Here is a 23,838-nt window from a genome sequence, read left to right as displayed (position 1 = left end):
AACTTCTTGATGAAATACAAATTAAATTTCTTAGATGAACATTCTCTGCAAGTCATGATTAATCCTCTATTGACCACTTTGATACTCTTTTATAACCTTGTGGATAAATCTGTTAAGAATAATAAATTATTCTTTGGGATTCTAACTGGCTTTCCCCTGGCCTTTGAGTGGCTCTGTGGACAGAAGTCAGCTATCAATAAAAAGTATAACCTTGGATTATTGAAGCAAGTACTGGGCTTGCATTTTATGCATTTGGAAGAGCCAGAAAGTATTATAGATTGTTGGTACTTTCCAATAGGCACAACAGAGATGTGTTATTTTTCATACTCTTGATTTATAATCTTAGGACATTTAACTCTTGAATAGACTACCATTTGTTTCCATCTGCACCCCCACAACCACATATAGAAGAAAAACATCACCTCCTATAACATGTAAATTACATGGTTTCTTTTTTTTAAAAGATTTTATTTATTTATTTATTTATTTATTATTATTTTTTAAGGTTTTATTTATTTATTTAAGAGAGAGAGAGGGAAAAGGAGAGCACAGAGGGAGAGCAAAAGGGAGAAGCAGACTCCTCACTGGGCAGATAGCCCAATTTGGAGCTCAATTCCCAAGACTCTGAGATCATGACCTGAGCCGAAGGCAGATGCTTAACTGACTGAGCCACCCAGGTGCTGCTAATAAATGGTTTCTATCTGAAACTTTAATATCCTTTTCATACTTGTAAAAATCCCCCCCCCAAGCTGCATATTAATCTTCCTTTTAATAAAGCATTATTGTGATGTGAGGACCTGTATGGGGACAGCCTGGTTGCGCCTGCTGGCCCCCAAGCAGGTGCTGTGATGAAATGCTTGTAAAAGAGTTGGAGCCCCCTGCGGCTCTAGACCTGACGTGGGTGTGTATAAACTTACTGTAACAGCCCTGAACAGTAAGTGTCTTTATAAAGTTTCTGGAACTGAATTACTAACAGAACAAAGCCTGTAGATTAATAGATTCTATACTTTAAGATAAGCCAGAGTTGGGCGACTTTCCAAGTATGCTCATCTACATGGATAAGAGATAGATTTACAGGCAGGGAGTCTGTTATATTTAAGCTTTTTACTATAGAAAATCTCAACTATATGCAAAAGCAGATATAATACTATCATGAATCTAATTTTTCCATCATCTATATTTAATAATGATTGTCTTTGGCCAGTCATTTTTACCCATACCATCCATCCACATTATAACTTTGTATTATTATATCTGGACCTGTTTCTGTATGTATCTCAAAACATAAGGACTTTTGTTAAAAATAGCAATACTATTTTGAAACCTAAAAGATTCCCAATAATTTGCTAATATCAAATATTTGGTATTCAAATTTCTAGTTTTCTAATAAATATCTTTTATTTTCATAGTTTACTTATTTGAATAAAAAATCAAATAAAGTGTAGGCATTTTAATTAAATGCTTTTTCTAAGTTCATTTTAATATGTAGGTTTTTTTCCTTTAGGCAACTTTTTCCCTTTTTTCCTTATTATAGTTTGTTTATTTTTTCTAAAAACAGGTTATTTATCCTTTAGGGTTCTATTCTGGATATTATAGATTGCATTTATATATTTAATGCTTAATATATTACTTCATCTTCTAAATTTCCTATTAACTGTTAGTTGGATCAAGAGGTACGACTTGACTCAGTTTCAAGACTCTCTCCTAGATAATGTGTTCTTCCATTAGAAAGCATATTGTATGTGCTTCTTTGTAGTGCTGATAGACTGATGCTCATTGCATTAATTAGGAGTTGCAGAATTGTGATTTCTAATTATATTATTTCTGCTTAAGTTATCATTTGGAACATTTAAATAGAACTTCCTCTCTGGGGCATCTGGCTGGCTCAGTTGGTAGAGTATGCAACTCTTGATCGTGGGGTTGTGAGTTCAAGCCCCACATGGGGTGTGGAGATTACTTAAATATTCAAAAAATAATATATATGTTTTAAAAACTTCCTCTTATACAATATTTGCTCATTTAGACATAGTTGGGATACAAGATAGATTATTTTCCCTTTCCTTACCAATTTACAAAATAATGAGTTGGATTACTAGCATTCCCAAGTATTAATCAAATTAGTTTTTAAAGCATTATATAAATTCATGAATTTAAACTTATTGCTGTTTTTTATAATAACTATACTTAATCATCCTTAAATGATATTCAAAGCTACTATATTTAGAGAGGAAAATCTTTTTAATAATGGCAACTTAGAACATTTGATGCAATCCTAGTAATCTTTTATAGTTTCCTTACTCTATGGTATGACAAGATATATACTAAATGGTATGACTTGTCTTCAAAGAGTCCTAAATTCTCATAAGAGGAAATATCTTAAGACCACAATCTGTGCATGGATGAATACATTGCTGCAGTGATGGTCACTATTTAAGGTCATTTTTGTGGAAAGAAATGGAAAACTTATAAATATGTTAAATCCTTGTCACTCTGCTCTGTCACAGTTTCTGATATCCTTTTTAGTATTTTATCTTGAATATTTTTGGAGTTTTAGCATATTATTTCTTTTCACCTTATCACTTAAGACATTACCTATTGAATTTACTTGTTTTTATGTTCCTTGTAGTTTATTCTGAAATGCTTTTTCTTTTATTTCTAATTCTTTCCTAGTACTATGATATTTCTGAGTTTTTCTAATTCTTGGTTTTGTTGCTCTTTCGTATTATATATAATTTTATTATTTTTGTTTAGGTCAGTGAAAAAAATGACTCTTGTTTTCTTTTTCTCTCATGGGCATGTATTTCTAAAATGTTCTCATCTATAGCATATTTTCATTGTCTGTAAGAACATTACTCTGTTCTTCATTCTTTTGTCCTTATAATAGCATTCCACATGATTCAACTACGATCCTTTTGTGTTAGTCATTCTTATGTAGATTTAGGGCTTTTGTACCTTTTTTTAAAAAAAAGACTTTATCTGTTTGACAGAGGGAGAGAATATAGGCACAGGGAGCAGTAAGCTCCCTCTGGGAGAAGGAGAGGCAGGCCTCCCACTGCACAGAGGCTTGCTTGGGGCTTTATCCCAAGACCTGGAGATTATGATCTCAGCCAAAACCAGACGCTTAACTGACCGAGCCACCAAGTTGCCCTTAGGATATTTTTTTACTTATAATATATAAGAGTGGACCAGGGCCTGAAGAAGATGCAGGCCAACAATGCCAAGGCCATGACTGCGCGTGCTGAGGCTATCAAGGCCCTTGTCAAGCCCAAGGAGGTTAAGCCCAAGATCCCAAAGGGCGGCAGCTGCAAGCTCAATCGACTTGCCTACATGGCTCACCCCAAGCTCGGGAAATGTGCTCGTGCCCGCATTGCCAAAGGTCTCAGGCTCTGCTGGCCAAAGGCCAAGGCCAAGGCTCAAACCAAGGCCCAGGCTGCAGCTGCAACCCCGGCTCTGACTCTGGCTCCTGCTTCTACTCCTGCTTCTACTCCTGCAGCGCAGGCTCCCAAAGGTGCCCAGGCCCCCACAAAGGCTCCAGTGTAGAGGCTTCTGCCTGCCAGTGTGAGGACGGAAGGACTGGTATGACCCTTGGGTTTCTGTCTGCATGGGCCTGGTGTCCTCCTGTGCTATTTGTACAAATAAACCTGCGGCAGGTTTTTTTTTTTTCCATTCCTAGTATAACACAATCTAAAAAAGCAAAATAGGAATAAAAACAAATTACCTAAACATAAAAAGGCTATATGTTACAATTTAACAAAAACACCTCCATAACAAATGTTTCCTAAAAAGGTAAAACACTAAAACTGTTTCAATTGTAATTAAGAATTTTCCAATGATGTCTGCTTTTACAGTTGTTTATCATTGTCTTAGAGGTTCTACTGAATGTAATAAGACAATGAAGTGTTTGTATGTCTAGAAAACTTAAGAATCCCTAGTTTTAAAAAATGTGTATGTGTGTATGTATATATAAAATCAATAGGAAAAATTGCCAAGGTAACTGGATAAAAAAATAAGTCTAGAAGTGATCCATTTCTGTTTTGAAAATGAGCACCCAGAAATGGAAATCCAAGTACTCCTCTTCTCAATAGCAGCAAATGACCTAGGAAATCATTGAACAAGTATGGGACTTGTATCCTTTTTAGAGATTCTGAAATAGAAACATGCAACACATAAAATTCATGTATTTATTACAGTGCCACTTAGAATTTCCAACGCAGTGGGTTTTTCCTTTTACTTTTTGAACTGAATAATTGTGAAGAGTAAATGCATAATACTTGAGAAGAGCTCAGACAAATACAGAAAAAAACCACTGATCACAATGTGCTGAGAAAGTCTTTGGATCAAATCAATGCGGTATTGACACAGGATAACATAAGTAGTTCAGTGGAACAGAATAGAGAATCCAATGCTATGTTTAAGTAGGAGAGTGTAAGATATAATAAGATGAGTAGTTCCTACTGTTGAGAAAAGAATACATTATTTAATGGGTGGTACTGCCATAACCTTTGTTCATTTTCCTTTGGGTTGTTAATTTTTCATTGCCATAACCATGGCAATGGTCCTTTCCAAAACCCCTGACTCTGTTCTCTGATTTATCTGGATCTCTCTGCCTTTATTGTCTTGTTCCTTTCATATGGATTCTATTCTCAGCATTTCCCACTTTAATGCAGTGTGTTGTTGTTTTTTTAAAGATTTTATTTATTTATTTATTTATTTATTTATTTATTTATTTATTTATTTATGAGCAAGAGAGACACAGCAGGAGGGGCAGAGAGAGAGGGAGAGGGAGAATCTCAAACAGGATCCACGCTGAGCATGGAATGCAACATAGGGCTTGATCCTATGATCCTGAAACCATGGCCTGAGCCAAAATCAAGAGTTGAATCAAGAGTTAACTGACTGAACCACCCTAGTGCCTGTAGGATATAATTTTAAAGGAAGTTTTGTCTGTTTTTGCTTTTGTTTTTGAGAGTATACAGTATATAGACTGTTGCACTTCTTTGGATTTCACTGTGGGCCTCTTATGCTCACTTACCAGTTAGAAAGTATAAAATTCCCTTAGTTTCATCTGCTGGGTTCACATTGACCCAACACACTTTCAGGGATGTGTGCTGTCATTTGGGGTTCCCCTGTTCTCAGGGCATGTTGCTTCCATTTAATTTTCTCAAACATATGCTGATTTCTGCAGCTCTTGAAGCTGAGATTGTCTTAACACACCTGTATCTTAGAGTTTGTAAGGAACACTTGTCACCTGATTTTGCAGTAGGCCTCCATAGGCTTTTGATTTTGTTATTGTCATTGCTCTGCTTGTTTTCATGGAGAGATTTGTCTACCCTAAAAGAACTACCACCACTGCACCAAAGAAGTACTTTTCAAGCGAGTTCTCTTTTCCCACATTATCTTCCATCCTCTTCTCAAATGAAAATCAACTATCTCCCAACCCAAGTGTTATTTTAGAACATTTTGCCAGAGTGGGGAAAATGCGAACTTATAGACATTTTGAAATATTGGTGTTGAGAAACCAACTAATCAATGGATCACAAAACCTTTGTTGTTAAAGATGGCTTATGCTTTACTTTTTCATAAAAATACTTGAATAGGACCTAATGGATTGGTCAGTTTATAGATGATAAAAAATTAATTTGTATATAAGATCAAAAGTGGCTTCATCACTTATTTAGAAAGATGTTAAAAAACAACAAAAACAATGCCTTTGCTATAACAAAACATCTTCCATTTCTATTAACATGTGATCAACTTTCTCAGTGCCTACATTTAAAAAAGAATACAGAAAACTGATGATAATTTATTTCATTTTATCAATAAGTAATTTCATCCATGGATACACAAACTAATTGAAGACATGTATCTATCTGTCTCATTAAGAGATGCATTTCCAGTAAATGATTAGTTTATATTTAATAATTACTTATCACAATATGTGCTATCTTGTCTTGTTTTTAAGCAATCATGTACCCATAATAATTGCAGATATAATTCAATCCAAAGAAACTTTTTAACATTTGGAGCCTTATAGTCACAATATATACATATATATTTTATGTATGTATTTTTATTGAGTAAAAACATTTTCAAATATAAGCAGGTTACAGTATGATGATCTGGGGAAGGTGGAATAAAAATAAAAATTCAAGAAATGAAATAAATACAATGTTTTGAATAGGTGATAGTACCATATTTTTGTGGTTTTCAGATGTTAACATTGAGATATAATGCAACTATTTTTTTAATTTTTTAAAAAAATTATTTATCTTTTAAATAAAGATTTTTTATATCTTTAAAAAATATTTTTTTATTATAATAAAATAAATTTTATTTATTTATTCATGAAAGACAGAGAGAGAGAGAGAGAAAGAGAGGCAGAGACACAGGCAGAGGGAGAAGCAGGCTCCATGCCAGGAGCCTGATGTGGGACTGGATCCTGGAACTCCAGGATCACGCCCTAAGCTGAAGGCAGGTGCTAAACCACTGAGCCACCCAGGGTTCCCTAATGCAACTATTTAAAATATTTAAAATTTGGCAGAAATATCAGTTTTTTTAAATTTAAATAAATATACTCTATCAATCTTTAAAAAAAAGTAAGGGATACACCAGCATGAGAGCAAAACAGTTTGAATACCACTAAGATTAGTTATTTAGCACTTTTATTTTGACCTGAAAAATACAAGAAAATTTGCTTTGATTGTAGCTCAACATATTTTGTGTCTTTATTACCATTTGTTAGGGTGGAGGGAAGGAATTAAGCAATGTTTATTTTAAATAATTTTGGCTAAAATTTTTGCGGCTATGATAAATTTTGGAGGCTTCTCCAAGCACTTAGAGCTAATAGAAATTACTTGGAACCTTAACTTCATTGTTAGTTATCCTTGGGTCCACTGCATTTGGGTCACCTCCTGTTTGGACACATTTCCTCTTCAATTTCCTGACCTCTTATAGGAATATAGTATGGCCACCAGAACCTGCCTAACTGATAAACACTTGGTCTTAGACTGTATTATTTGATATTCAATACTTATTCCACGAGCCAAATTATAAATGTGTGCAGCCACTCTGGAAAACTGTGTGGAGGTTCCTCAAAGAGTTAAAAATAGACCTGCCCTACGACCCAGCAATTGCACTGTCGGGGATTTACCCCAAAGATACAGATGCAATGAAATGCCAGGACACCTGCACCCCGATGTTTCTAGCAGCAATGGCCACAATAGCCAAACTGTGGAAGCAGCCTCGGTGTCCATTGAAAGATGAATGGATAAGGAAGATGTGGTTTATGTATACAATGGAATATTATTCAGCCATTAGAAACAACAAATACCCACCATTTGCTTCAACGTGGATGGAACTGGAGGGTATTATGCTGAGTGAAATAAGTCAATCAGAGAAGGACAAACATTGTATGTTCTCATTCATTTGGGGAATATAAATAATAGTGAAAGGGAATATAAGGGAAGGGAGAAGAAATGTGTGGGAAATATCAGAAAGGGAGACAGAACATAAAGACTCCTAACTCTGGGAAACGAACTAGGGGTGGTGGAAAGGGAGGAGGGCGGGGGGTGGGGGTGAATGGGTGACGGGCATTCAGCGGGGACACTTGACGGGATGAGCACTGGGTATTATTCTGTATGTTGGCAAATTGAACACCAATAAAAATAAATTTATTATAAAAAAATAAAATAAATGTATGCATCAACATGAAAGTAATGGGAAGAGCCATTGCAGTGTGTTGACCAGCATCAGTTTTGATTACAATAGGAAAAAAAAGACTTAACCTTCAGTGTGAAGGAGAGATTTCAAGGGTCCAGGTGACGGGGAAACTTTTATGAGTCTGTCATGATAATCCAGAAAGAAATAATCACGTGTCCTAAATTTGGTTGGGGTATGTGAAGAGTTGAGAAATAATGCAAGTGAAAGAAATTGTGATGCTTGGTGATTCAATGAATGTTGGAAATGCCTGGGGATGCTAGGAGGTTAGAGAGAAGGTGAAGTTACAGATTTCTGACCTTCTCTATGGGGTGGTCTTCCACCAAAGGAAGCATATCATGAGGAAGAGAAACTTGAGAGGAAACAACAATGGATTCAATACTGAATATATTGAGTTTGAGGTAGGAATGTTTGTGGGATTTTGGATGTATGACTGCAAGAAAGAAATGGGAACAACTAACAGTGAGATGGTGGTGGAAGCCATGGGAGTAAATGTGATCCTGCAGTGTTGGTATATTGAAAGAAACAAAAGACCATTGGGAGGATTAGCACCACGTAGGGCAGACAGAGAAAAGGAAATTGCATGTAATTCAGAATGGCTGGGAAGGATCCTTCCCATGAACCAGAGGAAAAGAGTGCTTGAACAAAGGCATTGGTAACAATAATCAAATTCTGCCAAAGATTCAAATTAAGGACAAGGTTGAATATTGTGTGTTGGAAAGTATTGGGAATGGATGTAGCAAAAGCCATGGAGGAATGAGTGAGGGGGGAACATGGGGAAACATAAGCATCAGCAACTCTTCCAAGGCACTTGAAAGTAAGAGGAAACAAAGAGCTGGAATAGAAACTACAAAACTGGAAAAGAAGGCAGGAGCAGAGAGAAACAGAGAAAGACAGGGAGAGGATCTTCTACACTTGATCTCTCATACTCTGTTCTCAAACCTGAAGGGAAACTATCAATCAATTACATGTTGATGAGGGAGAAACCAGGAAATCTTGAAAATCCAAGAGAGGAACAATTTTTAGAATGAGTTTGCCAAGTACCTCAAAGGTACCAAATCCTGATTGCAAATGGAATGATTAGTCTTTGACTCTAGGAAGGATATTTACATTCTTTAACAAGAGGAAAGAAGAAAAGATTTGTATAGATGCATGTAAATTTGTAGATGATGTTAACAAGAAGTTGAGAACCCTACCTATGTGTAGCTTTTCTACTTCTCCATGAATGAAGCTTGAAGATTGTTGAGGAGAAATGGTGTGTTTGATGTTTGAGGAGATTGAATTATGTTGTATTATTAATAATATTGACATAAATATTGAACACAGTATTTCACAAAGGCCTGATCTTTGTGATAAGCAATAATTACCTAATCGTTTTAGATTATTTTGAAGGAGAAAATGTGAGATGAAATTGAAATAACAGGGTGTGTTATATTATACTTTTGTGCCCTTTTTGAAATGAAATTTTCTTCTCCTATTTGATCTGAATAGGTAATAAAATATTTTTATTTATGTTACACAATATTTTTTTTCCAGAATTATCTTCAAAAAGACTTTACAATCCATGCTAATTTAAATATAGTGGAATAAATATTTGCATATAGTGTTGCTAATTTTCCAGAAGCAAATTATGGCAGGTATTTCTGAAGTCAGAGATATGACAAGTTGCCTGGTTTAACCTTTCGCAAATACTGCAGTATGAAAAGAGGAATTTTAAAGAGGAATTTTGGAATTATATTATGATGCAATTTCAGAAAAAGTCTTATAAGAGATTTTACTTAAATAAATATTAAATAAAAGGACTTGAACTTGGAAAATGCTTTCTAATGCTGACTCATTCACTTCCTCAGATACCTTCTGTTTCTGTCACTTTCGATTTAAGTAATATGATATATCACTTGTGGATGACGTTCATAATTATGCTAAATGAATAATCTTTAACATCTATACATCCACAGCTTTCAACTTTTCAGCTGCTAATTAGATTTTAGTTATAACTCCATTAATCTGAACCTGAAGTTGAATAGGGTAAGTGGCAAAATTAAGGTGATTTTGAGTCTAAAATATAATTTTAAAATGATCAAAATAACTCAAATTTTCATAGGGAGAAATATAGGTGTTTTATTAATCTAGCCATCATTTTTTTCCTGTTGTATTATTTTGTTGTTGTTGTTGTTGTTGTTGTATTGTTTTAATAGCCTTCACTGTACAATATTTCACTTACTGTTTTTATTTTACTTTTGCTGTTTCCTGCCTGGAGTGTTGGGCCCTTGAGAAGGCAAGAGTAACTGACAGAATCAGGTGTAGGAGAAGGACACTGAGGGGTTCCAGGACGCGGCAGATGATAAGGACTTTGATTTATACTCTGAATGGATTAGGAAGCCACAGGAAAGATTTGAGCAGTAGAGTGACATTATCTGAATTACTTTTAAAATGCTTTGTTTGATTGCTGTTTTGGGAAAGGGGCTCCAGAACTACATGGAGGAACAGAGATTGCGGCAGCTATTAAAATAACTGTTGGGAGAGACCCTGGTGGTGATCAGGGCAGTAGTAGTGTCGGTAGACAAGTGGGTTAGATTTATTACGTATTTTAAAGGCAAAGTTGAATTATTATTATTATTATTATTATTTTTAAAGATTTTATTTTTTTTTAATTTTTATTTACTTATGATAGGCACACAGTGAGAGAGAGAGAGGCAGAGACACAGGCAGAGGGAGAAGCAGGCTCCATGCACCAGGAGCCCGACGTGGGACTCGATCCCGGGTCTCCAGGATCGCGCCCTGGGCCAAAGGCAGGCGCTAAACCGCTACGCCACCCAGGGATCCCAAAGTTGAATTATTTTGATTTCAGTTTGGAAATGATGTGTCAGAGAAAGAAAGAAGCTAAAAATAAATCCAATATCTTTGGCCTGATCAAAGGGAAGCATAGAGTTGATAATTACAGAAATGGCAAAGACTGGCAGAGAAACAGATTTAGAGGAGTTCTTAATTTGTCTTTGCAACATGTTAAGTTTTGGGTACCTATAGAAGTGACAAGTAAGAAATGGAACATGTGGGTCCGAAGTTCAAAGGAGACCTACAGGACTGAGCTAGACATTGGGAGACTGTCAGAATTTTGACTAGTATGCAGTGCTATGGGTGCACATCAGCTGTCCAAAGGAGTGCATGCATCAAGTGAGCAGTTCCAAGAGTTGAGCTTTGAGACATTTCAACATCTGACTCTATTTTCCAACTTTCCTAGTACATTTTTCTAAAGGAAGGGATTATTAGACACATTTTTAAATTTTTCTTTTATTGTTCTTTGTAGTTTTGAAATTGTCCTGTCCTTAATTTATGAGTGCAATGTTCATTTTTCCCAAACATAGTGATTAGATTTTTAATAACATTTTCTTTCATATCTTAAATTATACCATTTATCTTTCTTTTTCACCATTGTGTTTTCAAATATTGGCTATTTTATTCATATTCTTGGTTTATTCATATGTCTAGAGATCCTTGATATTTAACTGTCAGTGAAAAATGAAAATGGAATTATTTTAGGGAATTGGTGTGGATTTCCCATACTGTTATGCATGAAAATTTATTTTCCTGCCTCCTCTCTCCTTTGAGTTGTAATGTTGATTGAAGTTCTGTTGACAGCGAGAGAGCTTATTGATTGATTTAATTCCTTGGGAATTATTGGTCAAGATTTCAGAAAGTTAAACAAAGGATATTCAATTACCAGAATGAGTTGGATTTTACTCTGGTGAATTCAAACCAAAACCAAATGCTTTGATTTACTGTTGCAATTTATTATTTTCTTTAGCAAAGTGACTTTTATTTTATTTTAGCCCGTGATTAATGCCACTCTTGTCTATTTGCATGAAAGTAGGGTGAAACATGCATAGACAGACATTTACTGAATTCCATGGCATTGTGTCCCATTCCACACTTGCCTTCCATGGTGTGTTCTCCATGTTGGTAACTCTGAACAAGGAGCTTCTCTACTTGGCAAATCAGCCCCCTAACACCATTGTAGTTCATTTCTAGTATGTGACTATAAGCTTTTTGCCTTTCGGTAAACTATACTATGGCTTTTAGCTTTATAATTATAGATGTAGCTACTGGTTTATGATTAAGAACTCAGTGCATTTGGCAAGAACATTCTTAAAATGTGCTTCTTCAAGTTACTAGCTTTGTGAATTCGGGAAATTTGCTTAAGGCTAGTAAAAATATGGCTTATTTTATTTTTTAAAGATTTTATTTATTCATGAGAATACACAGAGAGGAGAGAGAGAGAAGAGAGAGAGAGAGAGAGAGAGAGAGACAGAGGCAGAGAGGCAGAGACACAGGCAGAAGAAGAAGCAGGCTCCATGCAGGGAACCCGAAGTGGGACTCGATCCTGGGTCTCCAGGATCACACCCTGGGCCAAAGGTGGCACTAAACCGCTGAGCCACCCGGGCTGTCCTGGCTTATTTTTCTTTAAGGTAAAGATGGTAATACCTAACACACAAGACTAATCTAGCTTTAACTAAGGAAATACATGCAAGTCCAGTTCCTAGAGACTAGTACATACTTAATAGTACCATTAACAATGATAATATTGAGTCAAATAATTTCTAATTTTAAATAGGTAGCATAATGTTTGTTTTTATTTTCTAATTTATTGTGGGCTTACTTACAAATTATATAAATTTGGAAATTATTTACCCACATATTTTAGGGGAAATATAAGTTAACAAAATATTATATGTGTATGTATTACCCATTTTATAGGTTTATCAAATTTTGTGTTTCTGTTGAAGACTATAAGGACAGCTAGGGGGAAAAATTACTGTGCATGTATAGGATTTTTCACATGTTTCTATATTTCTTTTTATATAGACCATTTTTTAGAGCAGTTTTACGTTCACAGCAAAATTGAATGGAAGATACACATTTCCCATATGCTCCCTGTCTCCACTTAAGCACACCCATCTCCATTGTCGGTGTCCTCCACCATACTGGTACATTTGTTACAAATGATGAACCTACATTGACACATCGCTGTCACTGGAGTCCCTAGTTTACCTTAAAATTGTACTCTTGGTATTGTACATTCTCTGGGTTTAGACAAATGTATAATGATATGTATCCACCAGTATTATACCAAATAGTTTCGCTGCCCTAAAAATCTCTATGCTCCACCTTTCATCCCTTCCTCCCTGCAACCCTGAAAACTATTGACTTTATATTGTCTCCATTGTTTTGCCTTTTCCAGAATGTCACATAATTAGAATTATACAATAAGCAGCCGTTTCAGATCAGCCTTTTCAGATTGGCTTTTTTCACTTAGTAACATATATTTAAGTTTCCTCCAGGTCTTTTCATGATTTGTTTTAGTGCTGAACAATATTCCATTATTATGGAGATATAATAATGGATATGCCACTGTTTATTTATCTTGTTTTCTTATAGTTCCATATCACAATTTATTGGTGTCATTTATAAATGTATTTTTACCAGTTCCAGCATTGCATAGGTGTATTTTTCCTATTGCCCAAGTTTGCCTTTGTCATAATCTGCATACACTTTAGACTTCATAGAAAATACACATTATTAAGTAGAATTACACAGGGTACTGTATTACAAATATTCAAGTCTGTAAGATCAGTATTAATTGGATTTGTTTAGGGACACCTGGGTGACTCAGTGGTTGAGTGTCTATGATCCTGGGGTCCTGGGATCAAGTCCTGCATCAGGCTCTCTGCAGGGAGTCTGGTTCTCCCTCTGCCTATGTGTCTGCCCCTCTGTGTCTTTCATGAATAAATAATAAATCTTTTAAAAAATAAAATAATCGGATTTGTTTAGAATCCAATTGGTCAATTACCAGGACTCTGTATGGTAACCAAGTTTTGCTCAATTTTTTCAATTGATGAGTTTGGGCTTATGGGGATTTGCTGATTTGTTTTCAAACAACCTAGAATTTTTCAAATATAAGAAATAAATGGTTTAACTACATTAATTACCACAGCAACAGTAAATCCTTTCAGAATCCACATAGAAAACAAAAAACTAAACTAAAAGCAAAATGAAAGACTAATGTGGATTATCCTGGAGCCAGCCTTTGGAGCATGATGTGATTATAGTTTTCACTTCTCTCTCTCTCTCTCTCTTTTCAGTTTAACATTATTCCCATTCAACATGAAAATGAAATGGAAGAAATATCAGGAGATATAAAAGAAGAATCAAAATCCCCAAACAACAAAGATAGACTGATCTACCAGTTAAGAACTGAGGTAAGATATTGGATAAAGATCACAATACCACAACATACTTGAAGATTGTTAAATGAAATACTATTTTAAGAAGTATAGCTGAGGCATTGTGGGTTACTTTATGAAGAAGGATGCTGCCAAATATCAAAAATAATATAATCAGTTTATATATGACTTAAAATGCTGTAGGATGATACTGACTCATGACTAGGTCAGAATTATCTGACTATTATAAAGAAAAATTATTTGATGAAAAAAAACCACCCGATAGCCAATACAATTCTAACTGTGAGTAAATACATATTCAAGGTTCAGTCAGCTGCTGGATCTGTGTTAAGTTATTGTCAGGACCAATGACTTACAAAATGTGTTGCATGTAGTTTCTGGTGGAATTAACATGGCTGTTGGCAGCTTGCAACAGTGAGAGACAGGTGGGGTGACCTCACTTTTGTTAGTTAATTCATTTCTTAGGTATAACAAGTAAAATGGTGGGAACATTTATTTTCAACACTTCTACCGCAAACCACCAACAAAAGAATTTTCACAGATTGTAATCTCTGTTTTCTCTGTCATGTTAATAAAGGAGGAATTATTGTTCTTGCAAATAGGGGACTGAATTATTCGCAGTACATAGAAAATAATGATAGTGCATTAAAAGTGGAAAGTCATAAATTACTTATTTTGTGTCATAATTCTGGAAGAATGTCTTGGATACCAATGTGTAGGAACAATTCAGGAAATACAGGCTGGGAGGAAGGAGATTTGTATTAGATGGTTTCTTCTTTATAAAAGTCTGTAAAGACTGAACTCACACCACAGTATATTTTATATCAGAAGAACGTAGTGCAGTAGAAAATGCATAAGTCATAGATTTTTGCAGCCAGAAGTAGCTCCATCACTGATTACTTTATTCTGATCAAGTCCTTATGCCTCTAAGTCTCAGTTTACAGATTGAAATAATGGAAGTAAGAATAATAAAAGTCATCACATAGGATTTTTGGAAAGGTCACACACTGCAAGGGAAAACCTGTCGGAGGCAGCATGCCTTAATTTGGGAAGTTACACTAATTGTTAAGGATAGAGATAGAGCTCTTCCTTATTGCATCAGTGCCATTGCCACCTCTACCACAAGTCACGTACGGAAAGGGGTGGAGGGGTGAGGAAAGGCATATGCAGAGATCTGTGATGAGAAAGGCTGATCTGTTGAAAACAATTCTTCTACCAGTTAAGTCAAATGGGAAAATTGTTGGTTTCTATGATGGCTGTTTTCTAAAAGGAATCAAACAAACCATCAGGAGAGGCGCCACTTTTTCTTGGCTCTGAGATCTGAGAACATCTTAGCTGAAGCTTTGCACAACATGTATAAAAGCTTACTTAACAGAGACAAAAACAGAAAGGCACATCTGGCTATTTATTATAACTCTCCTCAAAAGCCAAGTACATGATCTTATATCATCACTCTCAGATGCACTGGGAACCATAGCAACATAGGATCTCTGATGTACAGCTTTTTTAGTTTGATTCGGTAAAAAGTTCAGAGACTCACTTATTAATTAAGTGGTCTTGTGTTAGCTGTTTCATATCGATACTGCTCAACTCTGTTTCTTAGATTAGGATACAAACCTTTTAAACACCTAAAAGTAATTTTCCACAAGACATTCAAGTACTATGATATATTATCTTAATAGAGCACTGAAAGCTGAAAGCAAATGAAAGACATGAATTGGCTGTGTCTTACTATGTTCACTTGACTGGTATACTCAGTTGAATTAAATTGCAGAAAGACAGATTTGTTCAAGAGAAAATTAAATATTAAACAAAATATTGAGACAGATTCTTAATAGAAACAATGAGCATGTATGTGTGTGTTATATATGTGAGCATACATGTGTTCATTTCAATTTTAAATTAGGATAAAAGCTACTTTCTTTCCTTAGAAAAGAAGACAGATAACCACCCTTTGTTGGCATTATTTCACTTTTTACACTGGCTATGTTAAGGTCTCTAAAATCATATCATACTGTGTAATATGTTTTCATAAAAGCCATTGTGTGATTGTGCCATTAAAGTATTAAACTATTTTTAAAAATCAAGTTTTTCAGATATATAATCAAAATTGCAGTTTGTATGTACACATATATATTTGGACATTTAAAAATGGCTTAGGGTAAATTCCTAGAAATGGTATGGTTCGGTTAAGAGAATGTTTATTTTTTAAAATATTTTATACACATTGACAAATTATCCTTTTTTAAAAATTTTTATTTATTTATGATAGTCACAGAGAGAGAGAGAGAGAGAGGCAGAGACATAGGCAGAGGGAGAAGCAGGCTCCATGCCCCGGGAGCCTGATGTGGGATTCGATCCCTGGTCTCCAGGATCACGCCCTGGGCCAAAGGCAGGCGCCAAACTGCTGAGCCACCCAGGGATCCCAACAAATTATCCTTTAAAAAATTTATATTATTGGGGTACCTGGGTGGCTCAGTGGTTGGGCACCTGCCTTTGGCTCAGGTCATGATCCTGGGGTCCTGGGATCAAATCCTGCATCGGGCTCCCCTCAGGGAGCCTGCTTCTCCCTCTGCCTATCTCTGCCTCTCTCCCTATGTCTCTCATAAATAAATAAATAAATAAATAAATAAATAAATAAATAAATAAATAAAATATTTTTTAAAAAAGAAAAATTATATCATTTTACATTCTCATTCATCTGCAATATACAAACATTCTCATTTCATTATTCTATAGCCAACAGTAAACAGTATATATTATTTTTGGAATATTTCCCTGATAAACAAAAAGGTCATTTTAATTTGTATTTTACTTATCTAAACATAGAATTCTAGCTGTTTTCTCATCTTTACTGATATAATGTCTATTATAATAGCTACCACTCACTGATAACTTTAAATATGTCACATTTATAGTGCTGGGCCATTGACACATAAGATTTCATTTAATATCTTAATACCTTTATCTGTATATTCTTTTTTTAATTTTGTTTTCATGTTTATTAAGTTTTTTATTTTAATTCCAGCATAGTTAACATATTTTATTATGTTATTTGTTCTATGATCTATCTATATATATATATATATTTTGTCTACTTTTAAAGGAAAGAGCCTTAGAGAATTTACCTTGCTCACGATTACAAAATAACGTCAAACATTATTGAAATAAATTTTTACCCATGTTGTCATTTAGTTCCAGTTTTCTGGAGGTGCACACTCAAGACTCAGATTGTTGGTAAGTTAGGCCACTTACCAAGGCCCCCTAGCTAATGAGTTTTAATCCACAAGCCAAATGTTGCCAACAGTCAGTCATTCTTAGACACTGCTGACCTGGTCTATCACCCTGTGAGTTTACTGAAGAAATGCAATGGATTTTCAAACAATAGTGTTTGAATTGGAAAAAAACAGTATTTTAATATCAGACATCACAATTTTTAAACATTGATGATTCCCATTTATGATGGACAATTTTTAAGCTGTTACTAATACTTGCCAATTTGATAATAGTATTGTTTTCACTTGACCAGTATGTTCTATTTCTTAAATCTGCCTATTTTTTTTTCAAAAGTAAGCTTCTCATTGTAGAAATTTGGTTAAAGAAATCTGAAATGCAGCCCTGACCAAAAGGTCCCAGAGTATTTACATAATTGGCTCTTCTGGCCCATGTGTAATGAGGTGAATTCTCTGAGCACCAAGTCTCTGGGTAAATGGATATTTCTCAGTATATGCATATGTATAACATATACATTTCATCTGTTCTCCTTATTTAAGATCAGGGCCCTTCAAACTGGAAATGAAAAGTTTTTTTTTTAGAATGGAAATTAACAGGCATTCTGAGTCAAGAAATCATTACTTCTTTCTACAATCTGGTGTTACTTGAAAGCAGGCTCATAATCAGGAAAAACTCCTTTTACAGTTTTTTTAGTCCAACATTTTTGGGATACACATTCATTCGAGAGAAAATAACTGGTTTATCTTTTATTATTCTAAAAAACATATTGCCAACATTTTCAGTTTCAAACTTTTAGGAATTTTGATCCCTTACTTTATTTCTTATTTGTGGATTGTTCCCATCTATCCACATGTATGTATCCTATTTCTGTTGCACTTCAGAAAGACGAATTAGACATATTTTTCCCAATTTAGCCCAATAAGTACAACTAAAAACTCTGAACATTGTACTTAAACAAAAAGTATCTCAAAGTTGAAGAGAAGAGGCATACCATCTATGTAACTTAGAACTTAAGAAATGAGGGGTGCCTGGGTGGCTCAGTCACCTAAGCATTTGACTTGTGATTTTGGCTCAGGTCATGATCTCACAGATCATGAGGTTGAGCCCCATGTTAGGCTCTGTGCTCAACATAAAGTCTGTTTGGGATTCTCTGCCTCTCCCCCTGCTCTTCCTCCACTTGCTATCTCTCTTTCTCTAAAATAAATAAATAAAATCTTAAAAAAAAAAACTTAAGAAATGACATGGAAGTAAATTTCCTGAATTTTCTTTTTGCTGTGTATATCCCAGAACTGGAGCTAAAGAAGCCAGCAACCTGGAAACACCAGTAGTACAGATAAAAGCAAAAATGGAGGGGTGTCGGGGTGGCTCAGTCAGTTAAGTGTCTGACTCTTGACTTCAGCTTAAGTCATGATCTCAGGGTGGTGAGATGGAAGCCTGTGTCCGGCTCTGGACTGGGTGTGAAGCCTGCTTAAGATTCTCTCTCCCTCTGCACCCCTCCCCCTCCACACTCATGCTCTCTCTCTCTCTCTCTCTCTAAAAAAGATAAAACAATGCAACTAAAGTGTGCTTACTGTAGCCAAACAACTATGGAACTGTCAGCTTCTCAAGACAGAAAACTTTCAGATAAGTATTCTAATTCACCCACAGAAAAATAAGGTAGTCCCACCTCAACCCCTGTTAGCAAAATTGAATGGGGAGCCTGGACTCCCACCGTTGCCAGACTACAAAAGAGGTACCCAGTCCTCCCTTCTTCTTCGTCTTCTCTCTTTTTTTTAAGATTTTATTTATTCATAAGAGACACACAGAGAGAGGCAAAGACATAGTCAGTGGGAGAAGCAGGTTCCCCACAGGGACCCCAGGATCACAACTTGAGCTAAAGGCAGACGCTCAACCACTAAGCCACCCAGGTGTCCCCTCAGTCCTCCCTTCTGAAGTGGTGGCAGAGAGGGTTGAGCTGAAGCCAGGACTTGTATTCCTGTTAGATAGTAATGAGGCCCGCAGACCCCAGTGGTGCCAGTGGAAAACATAGGGAGCGTATGCTTTCACATCCACCCTCTCGCAGTTGGGGAGGTCTGGTGGGTGCCTGGAACTCTCACCTTCACAAAGAATTAACAGGAGTACCTCCAACCATGTGTCAAGGAGGTCTAGTGAAGAAATGGAACTTCTCCATTCACCTGGAAGTAGCAAGGCAGTGCTACTTCCTTCTTTCACCTTCCAGAATAGTGTAATAGGAACCCATCTAAAACATAATGTTTAGATAAAATCTAGAGTCTCTTTACATAATACTCAAAATATCCAGATTAGAGTTGGAAATTACTCCTATTAAGAACAAAATATCTCAAAGTGAACGGAAGAAGAAAATCAGTAGATACTAACACCAAAATGGTGGAGCTGTTTTAATTACCAGCAAGAATTTTAAAATGGCTAACATAAAGGTGCTTTAATGAGCAATTATGAACGTGTTAGAAACAAAGAAAAACCATAGGAATTCTCAGTAAAGAAAGTCTCAGAGAAATAGAAAATACAAAGAAGAAACAAATGGAATAGTTAGAACTGAAAAACAATAACTATTTTTAAAATTATGAATGGAAGGGACAGAGGAAAGAATCAGTGATCTCGAAGACAGAACATTAGACATTATGCAGCCTGGAAAAGAAAAATAGAGCCTTTGCTAACAGCAGCTGAGGTGGTTTGAGGTCCCACCTGTGGGGTGGTAACAAAAGATCAAACACATATGCCTTTGGAGGCCCATATAAGAGGAGAAATAGTATGGGGCTTGATAGAACTCAAACAATGGGTGAAAAATATCCAAATTTAGGAAAAAGTTCAAATCTATAGTTAATAAATATGGTTAACCCCAAACGGCTTAAATTCAACTATATCCACAACAAGACACTTGAGTCAATTTCAGAAAATTAAGAAAAAATAATCTTCACAGCACCAAGAAGAAAATTGAATCTGACCTACAGAAAAAAAAAAACCCAAAAAACAGTGAATATCTCATCAGAAACCAAAAGAAGGTAGTACACTATCATCCAAGTTCTAAAAGAACTGTCAACTCAAAATACTATATACTCAGTGTAAATATCTTTCAGGACATTCTCAGGTGAAGGAAAACTAAGAATTTGTCTCCAGCAAATAAGAACATGAAAAAATGCTCAACATATTAACCTTTAGGGAAATGCAAATTAAAACCACAGTGAGATATAACCACCACCTTTCAGAAAGGCTAAAATAAGAAATAGTGACAATAGCAATGCTGGCGAGGTTGCAGAGCTCCTGGACCACCCACTATTGCTAGGGGCAATGTAAATGATAAAACTGGAAAACAGTTTGGTAGATTTCCAAATAGCAACTACTATGTCATCAAACAGTTGCATTCCTGAGTATTTCTGTAGTAAATGAAAATTTATATTTACTCAAGAGCTACACATGAAGCTTTAATTTTGTTTGACAAAGCCAAAACTTGCAAACTATGGTGATGACTTTCTATGGGTAAAAAACTAAACAAGCCATTATACTCATATCTTGGAATACTCCTCAGCAATAAAATGGAATTAACTCTTAATCTTTGTAACAATCTGAATGAATTTCCAAAGAAGTATGTTAAGTGAAAAATGCCAGTCTTGTTAAATACATAAACTATGATTCAATTTATATTACATTATGGAAATAACAAAATTTTAGAAATGAAGGGCAGCTTAGTGGTTGCCAGAGATTAAGGAGTGATGAGATGGAACAAATGTGCCTATAAAATGGCAACATAATGCATTCTTCTAATAGAAATGGTTTATATTTCGACTATATAATTGTTGATATTTGGTTATATAGTTATATATGGTTATATAGTTGATATCCGGGTATATAGTTACTAAATTACAGTACTGGGGAAAATTGCGGAAAGGGCACATGGAATCTATTTTAATTAGTTTTTACAACTGCTTAAGTATCTACAACTATCTCCACACTTCAATTAAAAAATTCTAATCTCTTTCAATATGGATGACTAAGTTCGACCTTTTCCACATACTCTTCTGAAAATATACATTCCTAAAAATATACATTTCTAATATGTCGATTTTATATACATATATATATGTGTGTGTGTATACATATATATATTCCATTTTTGGTATGCAAGAAATCTGGATCAAAGTTCTTATCCTGGCAATACCAGGCTGTCTAACATTCTAGGAATTATTAATAGAGTCTGTTTGATTATCTGCAAAATAGCATTTAAATAACAGCTTATATAAAGGATCAATTCATTTGTATATGTAAAGTACTAAAACTGTACATTACAGGTAATAGGCATTTGGTAAATACATATTTTTTCCCTTGCCATCCATATGTCATTTAGTAACTTCCATGTGCGTACATAGGTTCTTCCTCTTCTTAATTGTGAACTCTTAAATTCGAAGATAGTAAGTGTACTGGCCAGTTCCCAACGTCAAGCAGGGTTCCAATAAATGATAGGGCAATGCATCTTTTAATGTGAATAATGTGCCTCTAAAGTTAGACTGGTGAGATCTTCCAAGGAAAGTAGAAGATCTTTTCCCATTTCTGATTCACCTAGACTCTTGCTTCTATCTTCTCATACATTGATGTTTAGGCAGATCTTTGATGAGTATATGAGCAAAAACCATGGAATTCTTGAGCTGGAAAGAACCTAAAGAAATAGGCCCCCTCATTTTACATCTCCCTTTCTGATGTCAGTGAATTATCCACAGTAGGCTCTTCTAGCTCTAGTTTTGTTCTGCCATTGACACATATTGTCTCTGATACTTCAGTAAGGCTAACATCTTTCCACATAGTACCAAAAAATGCTCTTAAAATTTCTTTTTCTTCCTAATCCTAATTGAATGCAGCATGATATAAATTGAAGGGACCAAATATATTCATTTATTTTTCACATTCCCTTTTTAGAAAGTCTTTTTTTTTTTAAGATTTTATTTATTTATTTTGAGAGAGAGAGAGAGAGTGTGAGAACTTCAGGGGAGAGGCAGAGGGAGAAGGAGAAAGAGAATGTCAAGCAGACTCTGCACTGAGTGCAGAGCCGCATGCAGGCCATATCTCGGGACCCTGAGATTATGACCTAAGCCAGAACCAAGAGTTGGATACTTAACAGACTGAGCCACCCAGGTGCCTCTAGAATGTCTTTATTTATTCACTTTAAAAATACTGCTTCCTAATTGAGAAAAAAAAGCCCAAATGGGTAACATGTTAACTTTAACTAGTGATTATATAAGTAGGCCTCCTTATTTTGCTTATGCAAGATAAAACATGAACATCTTGTGCCATAATTTTTCATACCCAGACATTAAATTATTGATCGAGGTATTTATTTATTTATTTATTTATTTATTTATTTATTTATTTATAGACACAGAGAGAGAGAGAGAGAGAGAGAGGCAGAGACGCAGGCAGAGGGAGAAGCAGGCTCCATGTAGGGAGCCTGATGTGGGACTCGATCCCGGGTCTCCAGGATCACACCCCAGGCTGCAGGCGGCGCCAATCCGCTTCGCCACCCAGGCTGTCCTGATTGAGGTTTAAAGGGAAAATGTTCTCAATGTGAACATGCTGCAGAGTCTTTCTGTTTTCTCTGTAATACTAAAGTAGGAAACAAAACAAGGTAAGAAAATAAATAATTCACATACTCATTCATTCATTATCTTATTCATTTACCAACAAGTATTTCCCAACCATCTCCAGTGTGCTTGGCACTGGGATTAAGCACCAAGAGTCTGAGAAAGTGATGGACATAGTGATGGCCACAGTTGGGAAATGAACCAACAAACCCAGACAGTTAAATACGGTGTGTTCTGTATGTTGGTAGGTGAAGTGCAGTGATTGGGGTAGGTACCCAGAAAAGATGTCCAGAATGAGATACGCAAGATGAACAACAGCTAGCCAATAGCTCAGGAAAAGGGAGTATCAGGTGAAATAGTGAAAGACTGCAGTATTAGCAAGAAATAGTGTGATAAAAAGGGTGATCTGATCTATAGAAGATTTAGACCATTGCTTTGGAGTAGAGGAATATATTTTAAAGTTTTTTTAAAACATTGCTGGATTAACAGTGCAGCAAAAATTCCTCCTCTCCCTCTCTCACAGTAGTAAATATCAGGAATTACTTGATTTGAAAGAATATTTTGATCACTAGAAGAGTAACTAGCATAGTCCAATAGGAGCAATTCATCACCAGATTTTTTTTTTTAAGGTGCGAGAAAATACAGAGGGCAGAAAAATGTTTTTGGTCTATGTTAAAAAAAATATCATTTTCAGAATGTTTTCTTAAATTATAATTCAGATTTGAATTCTGTGTATATTGTATGGCACCTACTGTGCTAGGATCTAGTAATTCAGTAGTCTGTGATGTCGAAATGGGCATGCCCTCAGAGAACTGCCTTCAGTGAGGGACATAAGATTCATCAAAAATTACAGTTAAGTGCCTGTTTTCAACTGTATGGGAGCTATGTAGCAGATCTGCATGATGCTGAGTTGAGCTAGTTATAAATTTTAAATGAAGAGATGCCTGGGATTTTATTTACTGACAGAGTTAAATAGTATTATCTTTGATTGGAAGGGAGTTGTATAATTAGAAATCCAGCGCCATCATAATTTAATTTTCTGAGAGTGCCACAATAGA

The 23,838-nt window shown here is 35.4% G+C and overlaps 1 protein-coding gene across 6 annotated transcripts in view; it reads left to right on the top strand.

Moving 5' to 3' along the window:
* CCDC102B (coiled-coil domain containing 102B) overlaps nucleotides 1–23,838 on the top strand; it is a 132,362-nt gene that overhangs the window by 72,977 nt on the left and 35,547 nt on the right. For all 6 annotated transcript variants that reach the window (XM_072820711.1, XM_072820700.1, XM_072820681.1 and 3 more), the window contains one exon: nucleotides 13,857–13,973. In XM_072820711.1, coding sequence (XP_072676812.1) covers nucleotides 13,857–13,973 — 117 coding nt within the window. The remainder of the gene's footprint in view (nucleotides 1–13,856; nucleotides 13,974–23,838) is intronic.

Source organism: Canis lupus, chromosome 1 (genome assembly GCF_048164855.1).
Source record: "Canis lupus baileyi chromosome 1, mCanLup2.hap1, whole genome shotgun sequence".
NCBI classification, from domain to species: domain Eukaryota; kingdom Metazoa; phylum Chordata; class Mammalia; order Carnivora; family Canidae; genus Canis; species Canis lupus.
The sequence above is the reverse complement of the archived record's forward strand: the minus strand, read 5'-3'. Positions and strand labels throughout refer to the sequence as shown.